General features: G+C 38.0%; 1 protein-coding gene across 1 annotated transcript in view; it reads right to left on the reverse strand.

Moving 5' to 3' along the window:
• Positions 1-2,422: 2,422 nt before the first annotated feature.
• Positions 2,423-20,376, reverse strand: part of LOC124172058 — a 31,172-nt gene continuing 13,218 nt past the window's right edge. The window contains exons 4-6 of the mRNA XM_046551465.1: positions 10,576-10,695; positions 3,330-3,554; positions 2,423-2,449 (exon numbers count right to left, since the gene is read on the reverse strand). Coding sequence (XP_046407421.1) covers positions 2,423-2,449; positions 3,330-3,554; positions 10,576-10,695 — 372 coding nt within the window. The remainder of the gene's footprint in view (positions 2,450-3,329; positions 3,555-10,575; positions 10,696-20,376) is intronic.

A 20,376-nucleotide genomic window follows, 5' to 3' on the forward strand; every position in this document is an offset into this window, starting at 1 on the left:
CACAGCCGTATTTTATTTTAAGTTTTTCTATTTTTGAAATTTATGTTAAGAGGGTACCAGCTGTTGAATTTGAGCATTTTTTGCAACAATTTCTAATTTAAATGACTGTGCGACGGGAATCATGCGTTGTTAGCGCGGTAGGACGAATCAATTGCGTTTTCTTGAAGGAACTCCAATCAGAATCACTGGTGAATGTAATTTCTAGTGCTATATGGTTTCCTTTACAGGTCCGTAACTGCTCAACATTATTAACCTTTGGAATGAGAACTATCGTAATAATCTAAGGTTCCATATACGTAATTTCTTAAATAGATCAATTTTATCTGATTAAAAAGAAAATTATGATTGATATTTTGCAGCGATTATGCTGTCCGTCTATGTAGTATGCTGCCTATTTGTCATCAACTTGTCGCCATCTCCTACCAAGTTAATTTCTCCAGTAAAGTTTTTCAGAACAATTTTACCCTTTTTCGTTTCGTAAATGAGGAGTGACGGAAGTTTTTCTTAGAGATAGAAAAAAATATGAATTAAGTGAAAAATTTTACTTTCAAACTTTAGGCTTCAGTATTCTACAATCAGTGTTTTTTTAATACAGTAATTTTGTCGGAAAGGGACAGAATGTGAGACTTATAGCTGATCTACTAAGTACAATCCTTGGAATAACTTGGAATAACTAAATATGTTAGTTCTATCGTAAAAATTTAAGCCCCTCCTAGATATGTAAAGAGTAAAAATAGAGACACATTCTGCTTGCAACGATGAGGCCTAACGATTTTTTTTTTGGCAATCAAAATTCCATTTTTTTCCCGAAGAAACATTTCCATCGGTGTAAATATATTTATCCAATTAACAAATTGATAATTAATGAAGAAGAAAGCTTATGGAGCTATCTTTATCAGCTTCAACCTACGTAAAGAATTACGTTATAATACGTTAAATATGGTGGAAACGACAGAGTCGTGCTTTTTTCCGGAAAATTGCCGGTTAATTTTTTTTCATTTATTAATTCTTCTATATCGAACAAATATTTCAACAACTTAATATAAAGTCTCCTGAATGACGTTGAATCCCTAAAAAAAGGGTTACGAGCGAGTTGATTTCTGTTCCTAATGGCGAAATCGCCCCAGCCGGCCTTATGGGGTTTACTATTGGAAGCCAGGCCTCATAGGTACCCACTCTTTTAACGGGTAAATATTTTCAATTATCTACTCCAGGCAACTACGGGTACAAAAATAATCTCAAACGCCGCGACGACTTAAAAACATTTACGCTGGTTTACTCAACTGAGCATCGTAATGGTTTCCTACGTCTCACTCCCGTGTCACGATGACCCGTTCGTGAGTCGTTCCCGAGCTACCATGAAGATTCATACGTAGATAGTGATCATTCAAACTTAATGGTGGCCAGAAATTGACAATGGAGCGAAAGTGGCGCCGCTCGATTTGTTGCAAGACTTTTGCAAATGATAGTACATTGTGGGTGACTCCATGAAGTTATCACCATGGCTAGTCCCAACATACTTAACACGTTGCATACCGGGGTATTTAAATTCCTAGGAATGCTGATTCTGGAAATATGTGCCTTTTAGGGCGTAATGCCTTTGATTTAAACATGGTTAAAAAGCTAATGTTAAGAATATAACTTTACCCAATCAAACGTTATGATGTATCAATTCATTATGAATAACGAAGAACAACTGAAAATGTACTAACAAATACATATTGTACGCTTTAAAATTGTTTCGGTTGACGCGCCTAAATGACGAGAATCTTCGTCATCCGTCCGGAATGTTCGGGAAAAAAATCGCAATCCATACGCAACGTGTTAACACTCGAGTGGAGGCGCTGGTGTACAAAGTATGCCAATCTTCAAAAAACCAAAGGTTTCAACATTATTCGTACATTCTGGTCCAGAATGGCCTAAAGTAATCTTACATTGAACTTCGACTGCCTATATTGCAACTTTTCATAGCTTGAATTATTGTAGGAAATTTATTTTTAGACCAGCAAGAGTAAAAGACACCCATGGCTTAAAAAGTACGCTGTGCGACTGGGCGAATACTCTTTGCTTTGCTTTCCTTGAATGGCCTCATGTATTCTCACGATGTCCTTTTGACTGTCTATAGCATGATTTTTTTATCGCACAAAGTATAGTGAGTCCTCGTTCTACGTCACCCCGTTTAACGTCACGAAAATTCTGAGATCGTCATTCGTTTATCGCTCCTTCGCTTCGCGATAACATCAAGTCTTTTAAATTTCGCGCGAGAAAAAATGCGAAGCGGCGAGCGTTGCAGGTTGTTCGTTTTGTGGGTGGTAATATACTCAGTCTAAAAGAAGTGTCAAACGGTGTGTTTAATGTTAATTGCAATTACGGTTTTAGCAAATTTTCTGCAAAATGAATTCTTAGGTAGGTGCACAAGGATTTACTTGACATTATGGTTTTCAGGAACCTAAAAAGTGATTTCAAGGAATTTTTCCGTGTAGAACTCAGAGTTTTTGTCGTCAATTTTTTCGCCGTGTTCACAATAATTTTGGTTCCTGTAACTGCGATGATGTTTCAGCGATGATGATGCCCAGGCGACGCTCGCCCGAGCGACCACCATAGCAAAGCCAAAAAGTAAATGCGGGAAGATACAAAAATGGAGAAGGATTTACGTCACTGCTGCTATTGTCATCGATGAAGACAGGAACTCGTATTTATGCCATAGTTTGGCATTCCCATCGTAAAAAATGCCCCATATATGATACACTAACATTTTTTTCTCATAGGAATTGTGAGGTCTAGGAGCAGATATTCACTTTTTACATTGGTTCTTATGGGATATTATGTTTCGATTAATGTCATTTCGTCTATTGTCACATTTTTCAGGAACGGTAAATGACGTTAAACGAGGACTCACTGTATTGTAGCAATTTTTTTTAGATAGCCAAGAGGAACCCGACAACCATGGCATATAAATTATACCCTGCGACCAGCCGTGTACCACCTGTGTACCATTTTATCTGTATCGCATACTTATATACAACCTTGAACTAATTTTTACTAATAAAGAAAAATTTTAACAAAAAATGAATGTTATCAGATAAATGCATATATATCATAAATGCAAATGCATATCATGGACAAAGTATGCCATATGCCCGGTCGTGTAAAAATATCAGAGGTGCTTGCTGGAGGGTTAATCAAGATAAGGGAATGGCAAATTTCCGAGTAAAATTAGACGGGAATAGTGGAGGGATAAGAGGTCAACAGGAGGAGAATACTACAAAGATAAACCGTGCCCGCTCGAGGGTTAAATTATATAATAAATTGTTCAAACAGTACATTACCTGATCAGAGGCTTGGGGCAATAGCTCATTTGTGGCCTCATCGGCATCATCATATCCTCCTTTGTCATCACTGATTTGATCCACTTTCACTGAAGATGACCCATATACTTGTGGCATGAGTGCATTTGCAGCCTCACCAGTGCTCTCTTTGTGCACATATCCATCGTCATCACCACTGATCTGCTCCGCTTTTACTGAAGGGGACCCGTACACTTCCCTGCCGTTCTAAGAGAAACAGAACACTTAATTGATACAGGTTTTCACCCATTGTTACCAGAAACAAAAAGATCACAACAAAAATATAAAATATAGAGTGTACTTATATAAATCAAAAATTCCCTGAAAGGCTTTTCTGACCTCACAGTGGAAGGCAGGATAAATCTATAGACTAACAAAATATAGCCAATTATATCACTCTGCCTTTTCAATTAGCCATTGGAAAACCTTCCTAATATGGAAGAACAAATGCATCAGCAATATTTTGAGACCTGATGGTTTGATGACACCATTCATCAATGACCACCAATCTTTGTTTAGATGTGCAGACGGAGAACAAAAATGTTGATTTCCTCCATTAAAGGAAATCAGTATAATGTACAGTGGCGGAAAACAAACACAAAGCTCGTTGGCATCTGAGAGCAGCCAGTTTGTGAACTACTTGTCTTCCAAAATTTTTCCCTCGTAATGCTTTCATACAACTGGTAGCTTTAAAAGCAATATATCCCTTTTACCAAGGAAATAATCACGCCTGTCGCATTATGACAAGGCGCAAAATATCCATCTACGAATTCTTTGCCATATTCTCCAAAGTATGCTTCGCCCTTGACTCACTTAGAATGGAATCTACTCTCGTCGGGACATAGTGGACACAGCCGACATATTGGGCATTGAGACTGCCTTAGAACCCAATCGTTCCGGTGGTGTAGCGGGTAAAGTATCATGCTATGAATCAGAGGTTCCACAGATCAAGGCCCAGTGATGGATGACTTGATGCTGCACACACACACTTTAAACATTTTTTCTGGTCTTAAAACATCGCAATGCCTATCACAAGGTCCATATAGGATGCTGTATGGCCAATGAATTCTTACGTGCTTATGTATTTGTTAAAATTCAACCACAATATTGCATAACCATTTGGGCAGTTGACTGTGGAGTGAAATTTACTTTGATTACCTCGAATAATTGATTGTGAGATCTTAATTAATAAAGTACTTAAAAATTATTATGCATGTTATGGCATATGTTGCAACTTTTTTATTTTTCAAAAACAGTAGGCTTTCATTGTTAACTTATATATTTAAAAATTAGCAATAAATGTTATTCAACTCATTCATAAAGAAGAGCAAAGTTCATTTTTAATGAAATACACATCGATATAAATATATTTTTGATGCTAATGTTTGAAAAAAATAGTAAATTTAGTAAAAAATGCTGGATTTTTGCAGTAGGGCTTTAAAATTAGCGGCCGGCACTCAAAGTGTTAAGGTTTTACAATGAATTTCACGGCTATTTCGAGTTTTTTTCACAGTAGACGAAATTCACGGCTTATTCACGGTTTTTAGGTTATCACGGTAGAGTGGGAGGCCTGACAGATGCAGTGAATGCCAACGAAGCAGTAAAAGTGCTATCTCTTATGGCATCACTTATTGTTAGAAAAATTCAGAGCTAGCTTAAGGTTGTGAGCGGGAAAATGGAAGGAGCATGGTAGAAGGGAAGTTGACAAGCGTCTGAAATTTCACCAGGGTTAATGAACACTTTGGTCTCCAGTCTTCAGGATTTGATGCAAGCTTATGGTCAATGTGTCGTCATGGCACACTGACCAATACTTGCACTTCCAATATACTTGTGCAGATAAATGCATGACTGACATTGAAATATGATCAACAAATCAATTTTTCTTTTGATCCGTCAATCGTAGTTCTAAACAATCGCACGTCAACTAAAAATTAACAAAATGCAACAGACGCCAAAAATGCAAACACAGCAATGAAAGTGTCTATCTCTCACGACATCACCTATCGATAGCAAAATTCAGTTCCGGCTTAAGGTTGTGAGCGGCAAAATAGAGGGACCTAGGTGCCAGGGAAATTAATGAAGAGTCATTAATTAATTGATTAATGAATAACATTTTGCCATGCCATGGAAAAAAAAATTATTTTCATCAAAAATGTGTACATATTACAGGCAGGGGCACAGTTAGGAATTAAGGCTAGGGGGGGTTAACATGTTCCATAGTCATAACGTTATGTCTACGTCAGGGCAGTCACTAACGAGTGGCTGATGACCTAAGGATTACGTAATGATTCCCATTTGCGTTCTATTTTGCCCTGAGCACCAGCCGCCAGTGTTATGGTATGGGAGAGGGTCAGTCACCACTCTTCGCCTGTTTGCCACACAGAAAACTCAGAAAAAATTCTTTTTTCCAATTTTTTCTGTATTTTTCTATTTTACCCAGTTTTGCTCTGCAAGTACGTCTTTGGGGGTGAGTTTTTACAATCTATTTCAGTACTAATTTCATTTTATAATGCAGAAAAATGAAATGAAAGTGTCTATCTCTCACGACATCACCTGTCGATAGCAAAATTCAGCTCCGGCTAAAGGTTGTGAGTGGCAAATTAGGGGGACGTAGGTGCCAGGGAAATTAATTTTCGCGAGTGTTAATTAACACTTTGGTTACCAGTCTTCCAGCTTTGGTACAGGCTTAACGTCTACGTATCATCGTGATACATGGATACAATAATTGTGCTTCGAATATATATGTGCAGATAAATTTGTGGACAGTGTCTGCACTAAACTGACGTTAAAATATGATGGACATTTTGATTTATTCCTTTGATCCATCAATCGCCATTACAATCAAGTTTGAGAAATTTTTAAGGTTTTGTGACAAAATGCATGGCTTATTCACTGTTTTAAAGGTTTTCACCATTGAGTGTGAGCCCTACAGACACCTCTATTTTGGTTAGAAGTAAAAATTTATGGGAATTTCATTCCCTTGATCTCCGTTGAAAAAGCGATCAGAATCGGTTTGGAAATGTAGGGGGGCAGCTTGAAAATTTGTACGGCCCTGAAGCCTTCCTTTAACCCTCTCCCTATTAACGACGAAAATATGCGTCAGGATGTTTCTTGACACGGGAGACAAAAGATGCAAATTTTTGTTGGAGATTTTTTCCAAAGCAGGCAAACGAACGCCAAAAATATATGCTTCCTTACTCTCTCCCTTTTGTGATGGACGGAGGTTTGTGAAGTCTTAGTTTCCTGACCACACAAGGCCGTATTCTCAAAATCCAGGGCAATAACACACCCACACCCCTCATCTTATATTACCCCTCTTTGCGGTAAGGGACCTCAATCATTCAATAGGGTGGTTTCCTATTATTTTTTTATTGCCTAAATCGAAAGATTATTACTCCTGGAGCGCGTATTTCATGCTTTTAGATTTTTAAATGACAATGTCTATTTTTCGCGATTAAATGTAAAGTGAAAAATTTCAAGCACACGAAAACATGACAGGTATGAATGCCGGGAAAACTCCGTGTGACGTCGTTCTGGTTCCTGCTGCCGCAAGGAGGTGACTCTGTCGCGAGGCTCTGAGCCCTGATACGACGCAGGATGCTATTAGGTAGCAGAGGACCATGCTAGCTGGTAGCCCTTGGCTTAAATAAGGATTATTAATACCTTATCAAACGAGGAAAACTTACCGACCATAGCCAGTTTTAATAGGTGATTTTTAAGACATATTTCCCTGAGCTCTGTGCCTCATGCAGCATTGGTAACCTCCAAGGATGTAAAACTTCTATCTACTCGTATAGAAACTAGGTCCCTGTGACGTCACGTGGAGTGGAATCGCATGGGCGCCAATCTGGCCTTTTTCAAATGAGGATAAAATTGACCCTTGCCATTTGTCTAAACCGGTATTTCTAAAACCGAATAATTTGTATATTATGAATACAGTAATGGTGGGTAATGAATTGCAATCAATGCCTTTCATTTTCTTTGATAAGGGAAACTACCCTATTGTCCATTCAGTCAGTTTTCGAGATAAATATTTGTTCCACTCTCAAAAAATATTACCTAAGAATTGCATTCTTTTCATTTGGAGCAGCATATATAATTTTTACACAAAATTCTACAACAAATATTAACTTATATATCAATTTAAGCATTAACATCAAAATGGAAATTGTTTCTGCATTAAATGCGTTAATATTGATGGTAGTGCTTCGTTCAAAATTTGACGATTCTCCCAATAAAATGAGGTATGCAATTTACTTGCAAGCAACAATTATCTACATAGCTAATTTATATAAACAAATCATCACTGACTGTGTACCAATGCTGCTGGCAGGGTTAGAAACCCCCAAAGGAGGGTGCCCAACTACCCTCAGAGTCGAAGATAATGCGGAGTCCCTGTTAGGAAGGGTGGAAAAAGGTCCGCAAGACCCCTTATTAACCCTTTCGAGACGGCGGAGTTTTCGTCTTAGCACGACTGCTTTACTGAGCCTCAAGAGACTCTTCTTTCCCGTGGTACGGAGCATTTTTTGAGGGCATTCGTGAAGAAGGGTCTCGCTGAACCTTTTTCGACCCCTCCACGCTGGGACTTCGCATTATCTCGGACTCCGAGAGTAGTTGTGCTCCCTCCTTTCCAGGTTTACGATGATACCTGCAGCATTGGTTCGCGGTCAACTTATGCATAGCTTATATGTATTTAGCAAATGGATAATTGTTGCCGGTACGTAAATTACTGACTTTGAATTGAATTCCTCATTTCTTTATGAGCATTGTCAAATTTTAATCAAAGTTCTAAGGCCAATATTAATGCATTTAATGCAGCAACAATTTACATGTTGATTTTTATACATAACTCGATATATAAGTTAATTTTTATCGTAGAATTTCGTTTAAAAATTGTAAATGCTGCTCAAAAGACAAATAATTCAATTCTTAGTTTATTTTTCTTGAGAAATGAACAAATATTTATTTCGAAACCTGACTGCATAAGCCATATGGCCCCTGTCCCTTACCATTGAGAGGGGTTATAAAAGAGGAGGGGTCCAGGTACCTGCTCCCGGATTCCGAGGGTAAATCCTAAACCCCGCAGGGTTGGGTCCCGAAACAAAGACGTCATATACCTGAGACCGTCCTAAAAGGGGGAAAGCTAGAAAATGCATACACACCGCTTTCGTTCTCCTGGCTAGGAAGATCTCACACGTAAATATACGGCCGTCGTCTCCCGGGTCAGGAAACGTCCACACGTATATATACGTGTGTATTAGGGAAAAGGTTAAAAGCAGCAGAAATCTCGGTGAGCACATGAGTACTCGCAGACAAGGGAAACCATAATCGTGCTCCTTTTGCCGTAAGTCTTTCTCTCTTCGTAGTTACCTCAGAAAGCACAAGTGAACACATAAAGGAGAGGGACACTATTCAGGTAGTGATTGATCTATCGTTCTCTAAAATACTAGTTCTAGGTTCGATGTTCTAGGTTTTGAAATAAATATCTGTTCATTTCTCAAGAAAAATAAACTAAGGATTGAATTATTTGTCTTTTGAATAGCGTTTAAAATTTTTAAACGAAATTCTACGATAAATATTAACTTATATCTCGAGTTATGCATAAAAATCAACATGGAAATTGTTGCTGCTTTAAATACATTAATATTGGCCTTGGAACTTCGTTTAAAATTCAACAATGAAAAAATGAGGAATTCAACTCAAAGTCTGCAATTTACGTGCAAGCAACAATTATCCATGTGCTAAATACATCTAACCATACATAAGTTGACCGCGAACCAATGCCGCAGGTATGGTCGTTAACCCGGAAAGGAGGGAGCACAACTACTCTCGGAGTCCGAGATAATGCCAAGTCCTTGCGTGGAGGGGTCGAAAAAGGTTCAACGAGACCCTTCTTAACGAATGCCCTCCAAAAATGCTCCGCACCACGAGAAGGAAGAGTCTCTTAGGGCTCCGTGCAGCAGTTGTGCTAAGACGAAAACTCCGCCATCTGGAAAGGGTTAAAAACAGCAGAAATCTCATGAGTACTCACAGACAAGGGAAACCATAATTGTGCACCATTTGCCGTAAGTATTTCTCTCTTCCTAGTTACCTCAGAAAGCAAAAAGCAGACATATGGGAGAGGGACACTATTCACATAGTGATTGATTGGAGCTGCTCTCTAGAAATGCACCCGCATTTAATAAATCAGAATCAGTTTGAATGAATCACTCCAAGCCAATGAATCATTCATTAAAAGGGTGTCATTCATGTACATCCCGTCTGCCTCAGTTATGCAGGGAAAAGGTTAACACATGACCTGCAAGAATGCTCCGTGCCGAGGGGATGGAAGAGTCTCTTTGAGGCTCAGTCCAGCAGTCATGCTAGGGAAAGAACTCCACCGTCTTCAAAGGGTTAACCAACACGACAAATATCCACGAAAATTCTAAGGAAGAATTATAACACATCCAAATTTTACTTATTCAGATTTGATAAAGTTAGAGCACAGGTTTTGTTTTTCTGGCAATTACTATTGGAATATTAAATGGAGGACTGAATTTGCGTCGTAGAAAAACTGTGCTAAATAAAGTAATACAACACTCACCAATTCATCAGTTGCCAATCACACAAAAAACAAATCTTAGGACTTATGAAGATGATCCGCCCTTCTGTTTTGTGATGATTGGAAGTGAGCATGGTGTTTCTATGCTCACATAAATGGGAAATACCATAATATCAGAGCCCTCACCTGCTCAGTGAGCAAAGGTGAGTGATCAGAACAGCTGTATGCCCCCATTCTGTTCAGAGCAATGAACCATTCATTTTGAATCATTTCCTCAAGAACAACACATTTCCATGTAAGGTGAAAAAACTTTTGGGCCAATGGGCCTACACTTTTGGGAATTTTAATGCCCTTAATCTTCCTTGAAAAAGCAGCCAGAAAAGGTCAGGAAACTTAGAATGTTGACAAAAATTAGCATGTCAACATAGTGGAGAAGTGGAGAAGAAGGGGCCAGACAAAAACTTGCACAGAAACATAGCAGAGAAGCTTTTCACTATCAAAGATGATGAGTAACCGTGAATGGTCAAATGAAGGCTTATGACACACCTCAAGTTTACTCATTCACATTTGATAAAGTAAGGGAAAAGTATTGTTATTACGGTAAAGAATATTGGAATATTTCATGGCGGATATTCCTGAATATGTGTCATAACAAAATTGTGCTAAACAAAGCAAAAGTACACTCACCAAATCATCCGTTGCCAATGGGTCTATGGCATTGCTTGGTATTCCAGCTGGATCTGGTGTGTACGTCACGGGACAAATACCTTCACTGAGGTGATCTTCGTTCTCCGCTTTCACAGTACACTAGAAGATAATGCTGAGAGTCAATCAATAAAGGCAAAACAATAACAATGTAAATGTTTATAAAAAATAACAATAAAACCTCCCGAGACCACTCAAGCTGGCTGAAATCATATTTGCACAAGATTTTAGCGACAAGCTAAAATGAAATGGCTTACATGACCAGTTTACTCTGCACACCTTGGTGTGGAACGCTTCTCAATGTGCAAGCCACAGTTTAATTGGGTAAATTCTACACCTTCCAACCCAGAGGTTGCAGGTTCGATTCCCAACTGGGTGGCCTTACCCCATCAAGGCCTCGGAATATTTGCGTATCCTCAGCTTGATTGTAGGAGAGGAATTCAAAGTCCTGAATTCCATCAATCAATAAAGATGAGCTATTATCATCATTTGTTCATATTTATTTATAATAAGGGCCATTTGTTTCGTCCACATTGCAGGGCCACCTGAACCTTGGAACATCATCAGCCCCAGCATAAACTGATCTTGCCCTACATGTGCATAATCAAGCCTACATATGGCCATTTATTAAACTAAACAGTTCCTAAGGCTTACATGCCTTACACCCTAAAAACACAGCAGCTAATGAAAAGGCTGACATCAGGGGCACAGCTAGGAATTAAGGCAGGGGGGAGGGGTTTAGGTGCAACTAATACCGGGGCTTGTGGGGTATGGAACACCCACCAGGATAAGCGGTAGGTGCGAGATTAATAAATTGTGGAATTTTAAGATAAATGATTCAAAATGGTGTGTTTTATGGCTTTCTGAGGGATATTTTATAATTCCTTACACTATTCTGTTAGTTGAATGAATTGACGTGGCCCTGTCTAAGCTGAGATACGGAGGACATCAATAGGGTAATTTCCTTCATCAAAGGAAACGAAATGCATTGATTACGATTCCTTACCCACCATTAGTGTACTCGCAATATACAAATTATTATGAAATGGCTGAAGCAGCCAGGAATTAAGGTGGATGACGTGACGGAAGGAATTTTCTCCAGAATCTTTAATTTTCCCCGTGAGAATCCTCAAGGCGGCCTCTCAATGTGTTGTCACCTACTGCGCATTTAAATGTGTTTACAGAAGTCGCCACTCGTGTCGCTGACGGACAAATTGATTCGAGTTTCACGGGTAAATACGGTATGATTAAGGGTGCTAACCGCTTGAAATAGCTGATTTAACCCATTAGAGCATAAAGTATTCTAGAATTGCGCCATAAAATAAAATAAATTATATTTTGTAATTAAAGTATACATTACTAAAATAGAGGATTATGGTTTACGTATAATACCAGCTATTATCGGTTTCTCTCCGAGTTCTGCCGTGACATGGGGTGCATTGATCAAACGGTCTGTTTTCAGTGATGATAATAGACACAAAATAGTCCGAAAAAAAACAGAAAAAACATCAAAGAGTTCAATCTATAGAACACAAATGTTAGGAAAATTATCAACCTGTTCTGCTGTACAGGGGCACAGCTAGGAATTAAGGCTGGAAGGGGGTTTAGGTGCAACTAATACCGGGAGGTGTGGGGGTATGGAATACCCACCAGGATAAGGGGTAGGTGCAAGATTAATAAATTGCGGAATTTTACGATAAATGGTTCAAAATGGTGAGTTTTATGGCTTTCTGAGGAATACTTTATTCATCTTTACACAATTGTATTAGTATTATCAATCCAATTAAGTAAAATGCGTTAAATTTAAAAATTTCTCTGAGCTCTGGGGAGGGGTTTGTAATTACTTTAACACATTCAGCGTGCATTGATGGGGCCACGTCAATTGACGTGGCCCCATCCAAGCCATGATATGGAACATGTCAATAGGGTAGTTTCCTTCATCAGTGAAAACAAATGGCATTGATTGCGATTCGTTACCCACCATTAGTGTACTCACAATATACAAATTACTTGGTGTTAGAAAACCCAGTTTAGACAAATGGCAATGTTCAATTTTAACCTCATTTGAAAAACGCCAGATTGGTGCCCATGCGATTCCACTCCACGCGAAGTCACAGGGACCTAGATTCTAGACGAGTAGATAGGAGTTTTACATCGTTTGAGATTACCAATACATGCATGAGGCACAGAGGTCAGGGAAACATCTCTTAAAAATCACCAATTAAAGTTGCCTATGGTCCGAAAGTTTCCTTTGTTTTATAGGGTATTAATAATCCTTATATAAGCCTATCGCTACCTGCTAGCAGCCTCCATCGTAGCGGCTCTCAAAGCCTCGCCCCAAGGTCACCTCACACACTGACAGTTGGAACCAGAAATACGTCACACGGATGTTTCCCAGCATTCCTACTTAGCCATTGCGTTTTTGCGCGCTTGAGAATTTTCACTTTTCGTTTAATCGCAAAAAAAATATTGCCATTCAAATATCTAAGAGCATGAAATGTATACGTACTCCAGGGGTAATAATCTTTCGATTTTAGCAATAACGAATAATAGGAAACCACCCTATTGACGTGCTCTGCCGGTCGGACAGGGGCCTTTCTCCACCTCCATTAGTGACTAATATCCACTTTTGAGTCTTCCGATTGTGTGCACGGCCTTCAGCAAGCTTCCCTCAAACTCTAATCGTGTGCTTTGTTTGAAAATAGCACTATTTGAAAGGAAGTTATGACACTCAAACTACTCTCTATTTTTCTTTCTCATTTTATCAGCCGAATCTGACGACATTCACGAAAATCGGGCCCGCATTGAATGTGTTAATCCTTACTCAAGTAATGAGAACGCGGCTTGCATGCTACCAATGGATAGTGTTTACAGCATAATAGTCAAAGGGACAACACAAAGGAGACACTATTCTATTTTCTAGAAGCTTAATTTATATTGTCATTCATAGTGCATGATATGTTTTATTAAAAAATGTCCACAGCACAACAATAGGTGCAGAGATCAGTATTTTCTCAATATTTGCAATGGAGTGCAGTAGAATCCTCATTATCTGTGTACTTATTTTGAATTTCAAGATGTCTATCATGACATTGTCTTAGTTATTTAACAATTTATAAACAATTACTCAATTTTTTCCTTCTTATGAGCAAATCAAGACATGCCATGGAAAAAAAATTATTTTCATCAAAAATTTGTACCTATTACAGGTAGGGGCACAGCTAGAAATCAAGGCTAGGGGGGTTAACACATTCCCTGCTCATGACGTAATGTCTTCGTCATGGCAGTGGCTACCGAGTGGCTGATGACGTAAGGGTTACGTCATGATTCCCTTCTGCATTATATTCCGCCCTGAGCACCAGCCACTGGTGTTATGGTATGGGAGAGGGTCAGTCCCCGCTCTTTGCCTGTTTGCCGTGTGGAAAACTCCAAAAAAAAATCTTTTCTATTTTTTCTTTGTTTTTCTATTTCAGCTGATTTTACTCCGCAAGTACGTCTTTGGGGGTGGGTTTTTACAATCTATTTCATTATTACTTTTATTTTATAATACAGAAAAAAGCAATAATTTCTCACAATAGGGTAGTTTCCTTCATCAAAGAAAACGAAAGGCATTGATTGCGATTCGTTACCCACCATTAGTGTATTCATAATACACAAATTATTTGGTTTTTGAAATACCGGTTTAGACGAATGGCAAGGGTCAAATTTTACCCTCATTTGAAAAAGGCCAGATTGGCGCCCATGCGATTCCACTCCGCATGACGTCACAGGGACCTAGTTTCTACACGAGAGGATAGGAGTTATACATCGTCTGAGGTTACCAATGCATGCATGAGGCACAGAGCTCAGGGAAACATGTCTTAATAATCACCTATTAAAAATGGCTAAGTTCGGAAAGTTTTCTTCGTTTGATAAGGTATTAATAATCCTTATTTAAACCAAGCGCTACCAACTAGCAGGGTACTCTGCTACCTGCCAGCATCCTGAGTCGTATCAGCGCTCAAAGCCTTGCCCACAGGTCACCTCACTTGCAGAAGCGGGAAACACCCTTTTGTTTGTATGCCTTCAAAAACACTTTTACAAATATTCAAAGCGAAATAAAAAAATATCCTTTTACAGTTGACAAGGATAGGCAAGATACTTTATTACAAGGTATTTTATCTTTCTTTATGAATTTTCACACAATGATTAACATGTGTTTATTTAATTGGTTTTACGAGAAGGAATGGAAATACTTTTCCCTTGTAGTTATTTTTATTTTTATTATCAATTAATGCTATCATGATAAATTGCTTGGCTGGTTACCTAATGTCGGACATACTCCAGTTATGTGTAATTTAATCCTTATGATATATAATAAATGCTTCCTTTCTTACAACTTAAAAGATTCGGGGAGAATTTTATTTGCTATGATGAAATCACAGCAAAATTTGTTTTTAACTTTATTATGTTTATTTGCTGCTACGCTTGAAATAATAACCATAATTGCATAAATATTACAATAACTTCAGTGAAGTCCTGGTTCTACATTGCAATTTATTATTTACTATTTACATTTCATGCACAATAGCTAGACTTCCCCATACTTACATTCACTAACATTTGTATTAGAGACTCATTACTTGATTTTTTCCATAATATTCTAAATCCTTGCAAGCATTTTATTTGGCATCCTCCCCAACAAAAAAATGCCTAAAGGCCTGGTTACATGGTGCATTAACGCTTAGGGATTAATGTCTAAATGTATGAACGCGAGAATGAATGGAAAAATTCATTTTGTAACCACCCCAAAATGAACGAATGCATGAACGCGTGAACGGAAAATAGAACCTGTTCTAATTTCGTTCATGCATTCGCACAAGTCGAACTCATAACAGAGCCACCTGGTGGGAAACAAAGGAAACAACACATTTAGTTGTCATCTGCAGGGCTATTCAGTAACTATTAACGCGTATTTGTACTGTATCGTAAGTGCTTGAATCCTACCACAAACTCACCATTTGCATCTACACTAATATTCATACAGAATATCCCTGTACGTATGCCGGACATACCAAGATTATGCCTATGGTATCTTATTGGTTGCATTATGCCGGAACAAAACAATCTGTGAGGTTATAACAGAGTTTACAACACAACATCTGTGATATACAACGGCTATATATGACTAATAGAACACATTTAAATATAATTTATATCATACGAATTAACGACAATTCTACCTTTTATAAGTCTGAGGTGGGAATGCACTGGCCCACCATAAAAAGACGACTAACATTAGCAAATTCATAAATCTACCAGATCTCTAAACCAACATCTTTTCCATCAACAGCAAATATCTTCTTAACTTTATAACCGTCCCGGACAAAAGTAGAACAGTATTAAAAATATCTACTCTCATACATCATCTACACTCAGTGAAACAGATGACAGAAAAATGTCTAGTAAACACGGCTTAAAAACAAGATGTGTCTACAAATTTCAACAAGTATTAACTTTGATAACGGTTTGAAATAAATAGAGTACTATTGAGATAACATAAAGTGAGCGATAACGATAAATATTAAATATAAATAAATATTATAGGCACAAAATGAAACAACTTCGGCAACTACAATGAACACCACTGTTTACACGGCAGCGCAAATATATTACCAGTATGTGAAATTTCCTGGTCCTACAGGAAACAAAGAAAAGGGAATTATTTTCTGGTAGGTATCGTCTGCTTCCCACCTAATGATACTGTTTACACATTTAAAACTTGCGCACTGTAAAGGGAATAAACAAAAACTAAACGCCTCGCGTTACGAGAAAATGTGTGATAACTTGTGCGAACGCATGTACTGTGTAACCGCTCATTCATGCTTCTCGTTCTTGCAAACGTCCATGAATTCAGACATGCAAACAGACACGCATTCATTCATTAACCCGTACAGGTTAATGCACCATGTAACCAGGCCTTAAGAGATCAACTTCCCCAAACCCAATCTCATGCCACCAAACTCAGAGAAACTGATCTGGCACGAGGATATAAAATGGGCAATGCGTGTCCTGAAGGAAAATTACTTGGCCGAAATATTTAACCATAGAAGAATTTCCCCACATTTTTGCCTTATTTTTCATGTAAGATTATCAAAATTACCTGTATCTCTCATTATTGAAAAGCTCATCCCTTTTATGACTGGCATTGCCTCAGGAGAGAGAAGTCGTATGGTCAATTCATGTCATTTCTCCAAGCCCTTCAACTCCACGAGAACCTATCAACGTTCTCTGACTCTAACACTCCTCTGACCAACTGATTATTCAAAATTAGCCCCGTTATAGACTCATTCAAGGAAACAATTGACAAAGTAGTGACCCTCTCTCGTGACCTCAGTTTGGAAGAGTCTATGGTTCCAAGAAGTGCTAGGCTGGGATATGGTGAATAGATGAGGGGAAAGCACTACAGGTACGCAATAAAGTTGTATATGTTGACGGAAGCAGAGGGTTTTGCAATCCAAACCTTCGAATACCAAGCATCTTCCAACTCAGAAGTGTCTGGAAAAGGGCATTTGTAGAAGATGATGATGTAGAAGATTTTGACTGCGGCCCATCCTTTTATATGGATAAATTTTATAACAGTGTGGCCAGATCTAGATTCCATCCAAATGGAAAAACTAAAGCGATGGGGACACTGAGGAGAGGCAAGAAAGGTATTCTACCTGTTATGCTCTCCTAGGAATTAAAGAAAGGTGAGTTAGTGGAGGCCTTTCCTGTGGATGAAAACTGTATCCTAAGGTGGAATGATAAGAGGGAAATGCGGATGATCAGCGCTGAATTCAGTGCAAAAAAAAAAATGATTGAATTCACAAAGTGACGAGGGTGCATGCCAAGAAAGCCTCGAAACCTCAGGCAGTTGTTGATTACAGCAATTACAATTGTGGCATCGATCATTAGGATCAAATGATGTCTTACTTTCCCATTGAAAGGAAACCCATCAAATGGTACTAAAAATTGGGAACCCACCTACTGAACTTATTGCTACTGTACCATTATTTCTTATCCACAGAAAATTTTTGGAAAATTCCTCTCTTCGACTTTCAAATTCAAATTATAGAATCTCTTATGACAATATCTGTACCTTCGACCCCTTTGAGGAGATAGTCATCCTAGCCCGCCTCATCCAAAACCTAGGCTTATCAGGACATTACCCCGATTATATGAAAAATACGAAAGACAGAAAAGACGAAAATAGAAGAGATGTAGGCAGTGCTTCAAGAAGAATGTCCTCCAGGACACATTATACAGTATTATAGCCCCACCTGCCTGGCTGTGCCTCGATTGTGTCATGAGTGTTTCCAGAAGTATCACTAGAATTTGTTATGCAGAAAATTATTTACCAAGCGGGAAAAAATAGTTTTTTTTAATGCATGCCTTTTATATTTTCAATTTAAATGTTTCTATTTAAAAATGATATTATTTGAAGCATAGTAATTAGTAAATGAAAAATTATCCTTCATATGCTAGTCAATTTCTGATTTGTAAAACAATGTTTTATTACAATAATTATTTGTCCATAAAAAAATTCCTTTTTGCTCATAAACCATTGTATATCATTATAAAATCTTTTCCAGAGGATATCATATTGTTCAGTCACATTTCCCATTATAGGGAACAACACTTTTGCAGGAAATATTGGTAATACTCGCAATATTTACTTTAGTACGATAAAACATTTAAAATCGTATTTAAATGTATCTTTTCTAGATTTAAAAATTAATGTTAGCTGCATTACTATTTTTATTAGTTTTTTCCAGAAAGTGATAAAGTCTGAATGGATTTTCGCTGCAGTACTGACTAAGAGCTAAGAAATATCGGGAAAATATCGGTGTGTTGCGGGAAGGTATCACAAGTTTGACAGGAGACTTAGAAAATTTTAATTTCAAATTTTTCAACAAATGAAGGGTTACCTTTAGAAAAAAAGTTGAAAACATATGCCCAGCATCACAAATAAGATCACGTCGTTAAAATAATTATAGAAAAATACAAATTTTTGCCAAAAAGTCAGCCACAGGACATTTTCTCTAAAATACGGTCAGCACGGAATGTGTTTTGGCGCAACTAATAAAAACTGGGGGGTCAGGAGGCATGGAATACTTGCTAGGGTAAGCTGGAGGTGTGGGGGCCCTCCCCAAAAAAAATTAAGATAAATGGTTCAAAATGATAAGTTTTACGGCTTTCTGAGGGACATTTTTTCTATTCTGTAAGTAATATTAATCCAATTAAGTAAGGTTTAAACTTAAATTTTCTGAGCTCTGGGGGCATTTCATACCCCATAAACTCCCCCTTTGCTAATTACAGCTATTCCTCACCTTAACTCCCCCTTCACTGATTACAGGTATTCCTCACCTAAAACCAGAGATATGTTCCTAAAAAATCTCATGTTAAGGAAATTTAGTGACAGGGAAGAATCATATTCCAGGCAGTAGAATAGGGTAGTTTCCTTCATCAAAGAAAACGGAAGGCATTGATTGCGATTCGTTACCCACCATTAGTGTATTCATATTATACAAATTATTTGGTTTTAGAAATACCGGTTTAGACGAATGGCAATGGTCAATTTTATCCTCATTTGAAAAAGGCCAGATTGGCGCCCATGTGATGCCACTCCACGTGACGTCACAGGGACCAAGAATCTATATGAGTAGATAGGAGTTTTACATTGTCTGAGATTACCAATGCATTCATGAGGCACAGAACTCAGGGAAAAATGTCTAAATAATCACCTATTAAAACTGCCTAAGGTCGGAAAGTTTCCTTCATTTGATAGGTGAATAGTAATCCTTATTTAAACCAAAAGCTACCAACTAGCAGGGTACTCTGCTACCTGCCAGCATCCTGCATCGTATCAGCACTCAAAGCCTTGCCCAAAGGTCACCTCACTTGCGGCAGCGGGAACCAGAACGACGTCACACGGAGTTTTCGCAGCATTCCTACTTAGCCGTCGCATTTTCGCGTGCTTTAAAATTTTCACTTTTCATTTAATCACAAAAAATAGATGTCGTCATTTAAGAATCTAAAAGTGTGAAATTCGTACACTAGGAGTAATAACCTTTCGCTTTAGGCAATAAAAAATAATAGGAAACCACCCTATTTCCATATTCTGAATCATAGACTGATTTTTCTGGGGGCTGTTTTACATCTATGGGTATCAATTTGGTTGACAAGGCACAATGATGGAAAAATCCAAGTGATGCAAGATTGCAAAAACCCAATATCTTTGATAAGGCCGTTTTACTGTGGGCACGGAATTGTGCAGGTTAGAGCTGCATTTATTTCTAAAATGGAGCGGAATTGCACGAGTGCATGGACAAAATTAGAACAGGGGCTATTTTGCCATTTCACATCCACACATTCTCGCATGTGTTCTAGCAATTCATCGCTATTAGTTAGTCATTATAGTAAATCCTTTAATAGCCATTCTGAATATTTCTTCAGCATGCCAGGGAACAATACAAATGAAGATAGGGTGTTATCTCTGATTAAATCCCAGTGGACTGCAGAGAGAAATTAATAAAATATAGCCTAAGTAAAAATTCATTTAGAGTTGTTAAAGATGCAAAAATTGCTTTAAAAAAATTAAGTCCACAGAAATATACACAAAATCATAGTGCTAATTAATTTTTATTACTCTAAATTATGAAATTGTTGTAATTTTTAAATGTCCTACTCTTCTTCACTTTATTTTTTTAGTAGTTGTGTTTGTACCGAAGGTATGTTCTGGAAAACTCCCTCTTTTCCTTT

This window comes from Ischnura elegans (assembly GCF_921293095.1).
Source record: "Ischnura elegans chromosome 13 unlocalized genomic scaffold, ioIscEleg1.1 SUPER_13_unloc_1, whole genome shotgun sequence".
Taxonomy (NCBI): Eukaryota; Metazoa; Arthropoda; class Insecta; order Odonata; family Coenagrionidae; genus Ischnura; species Ischnura elegans.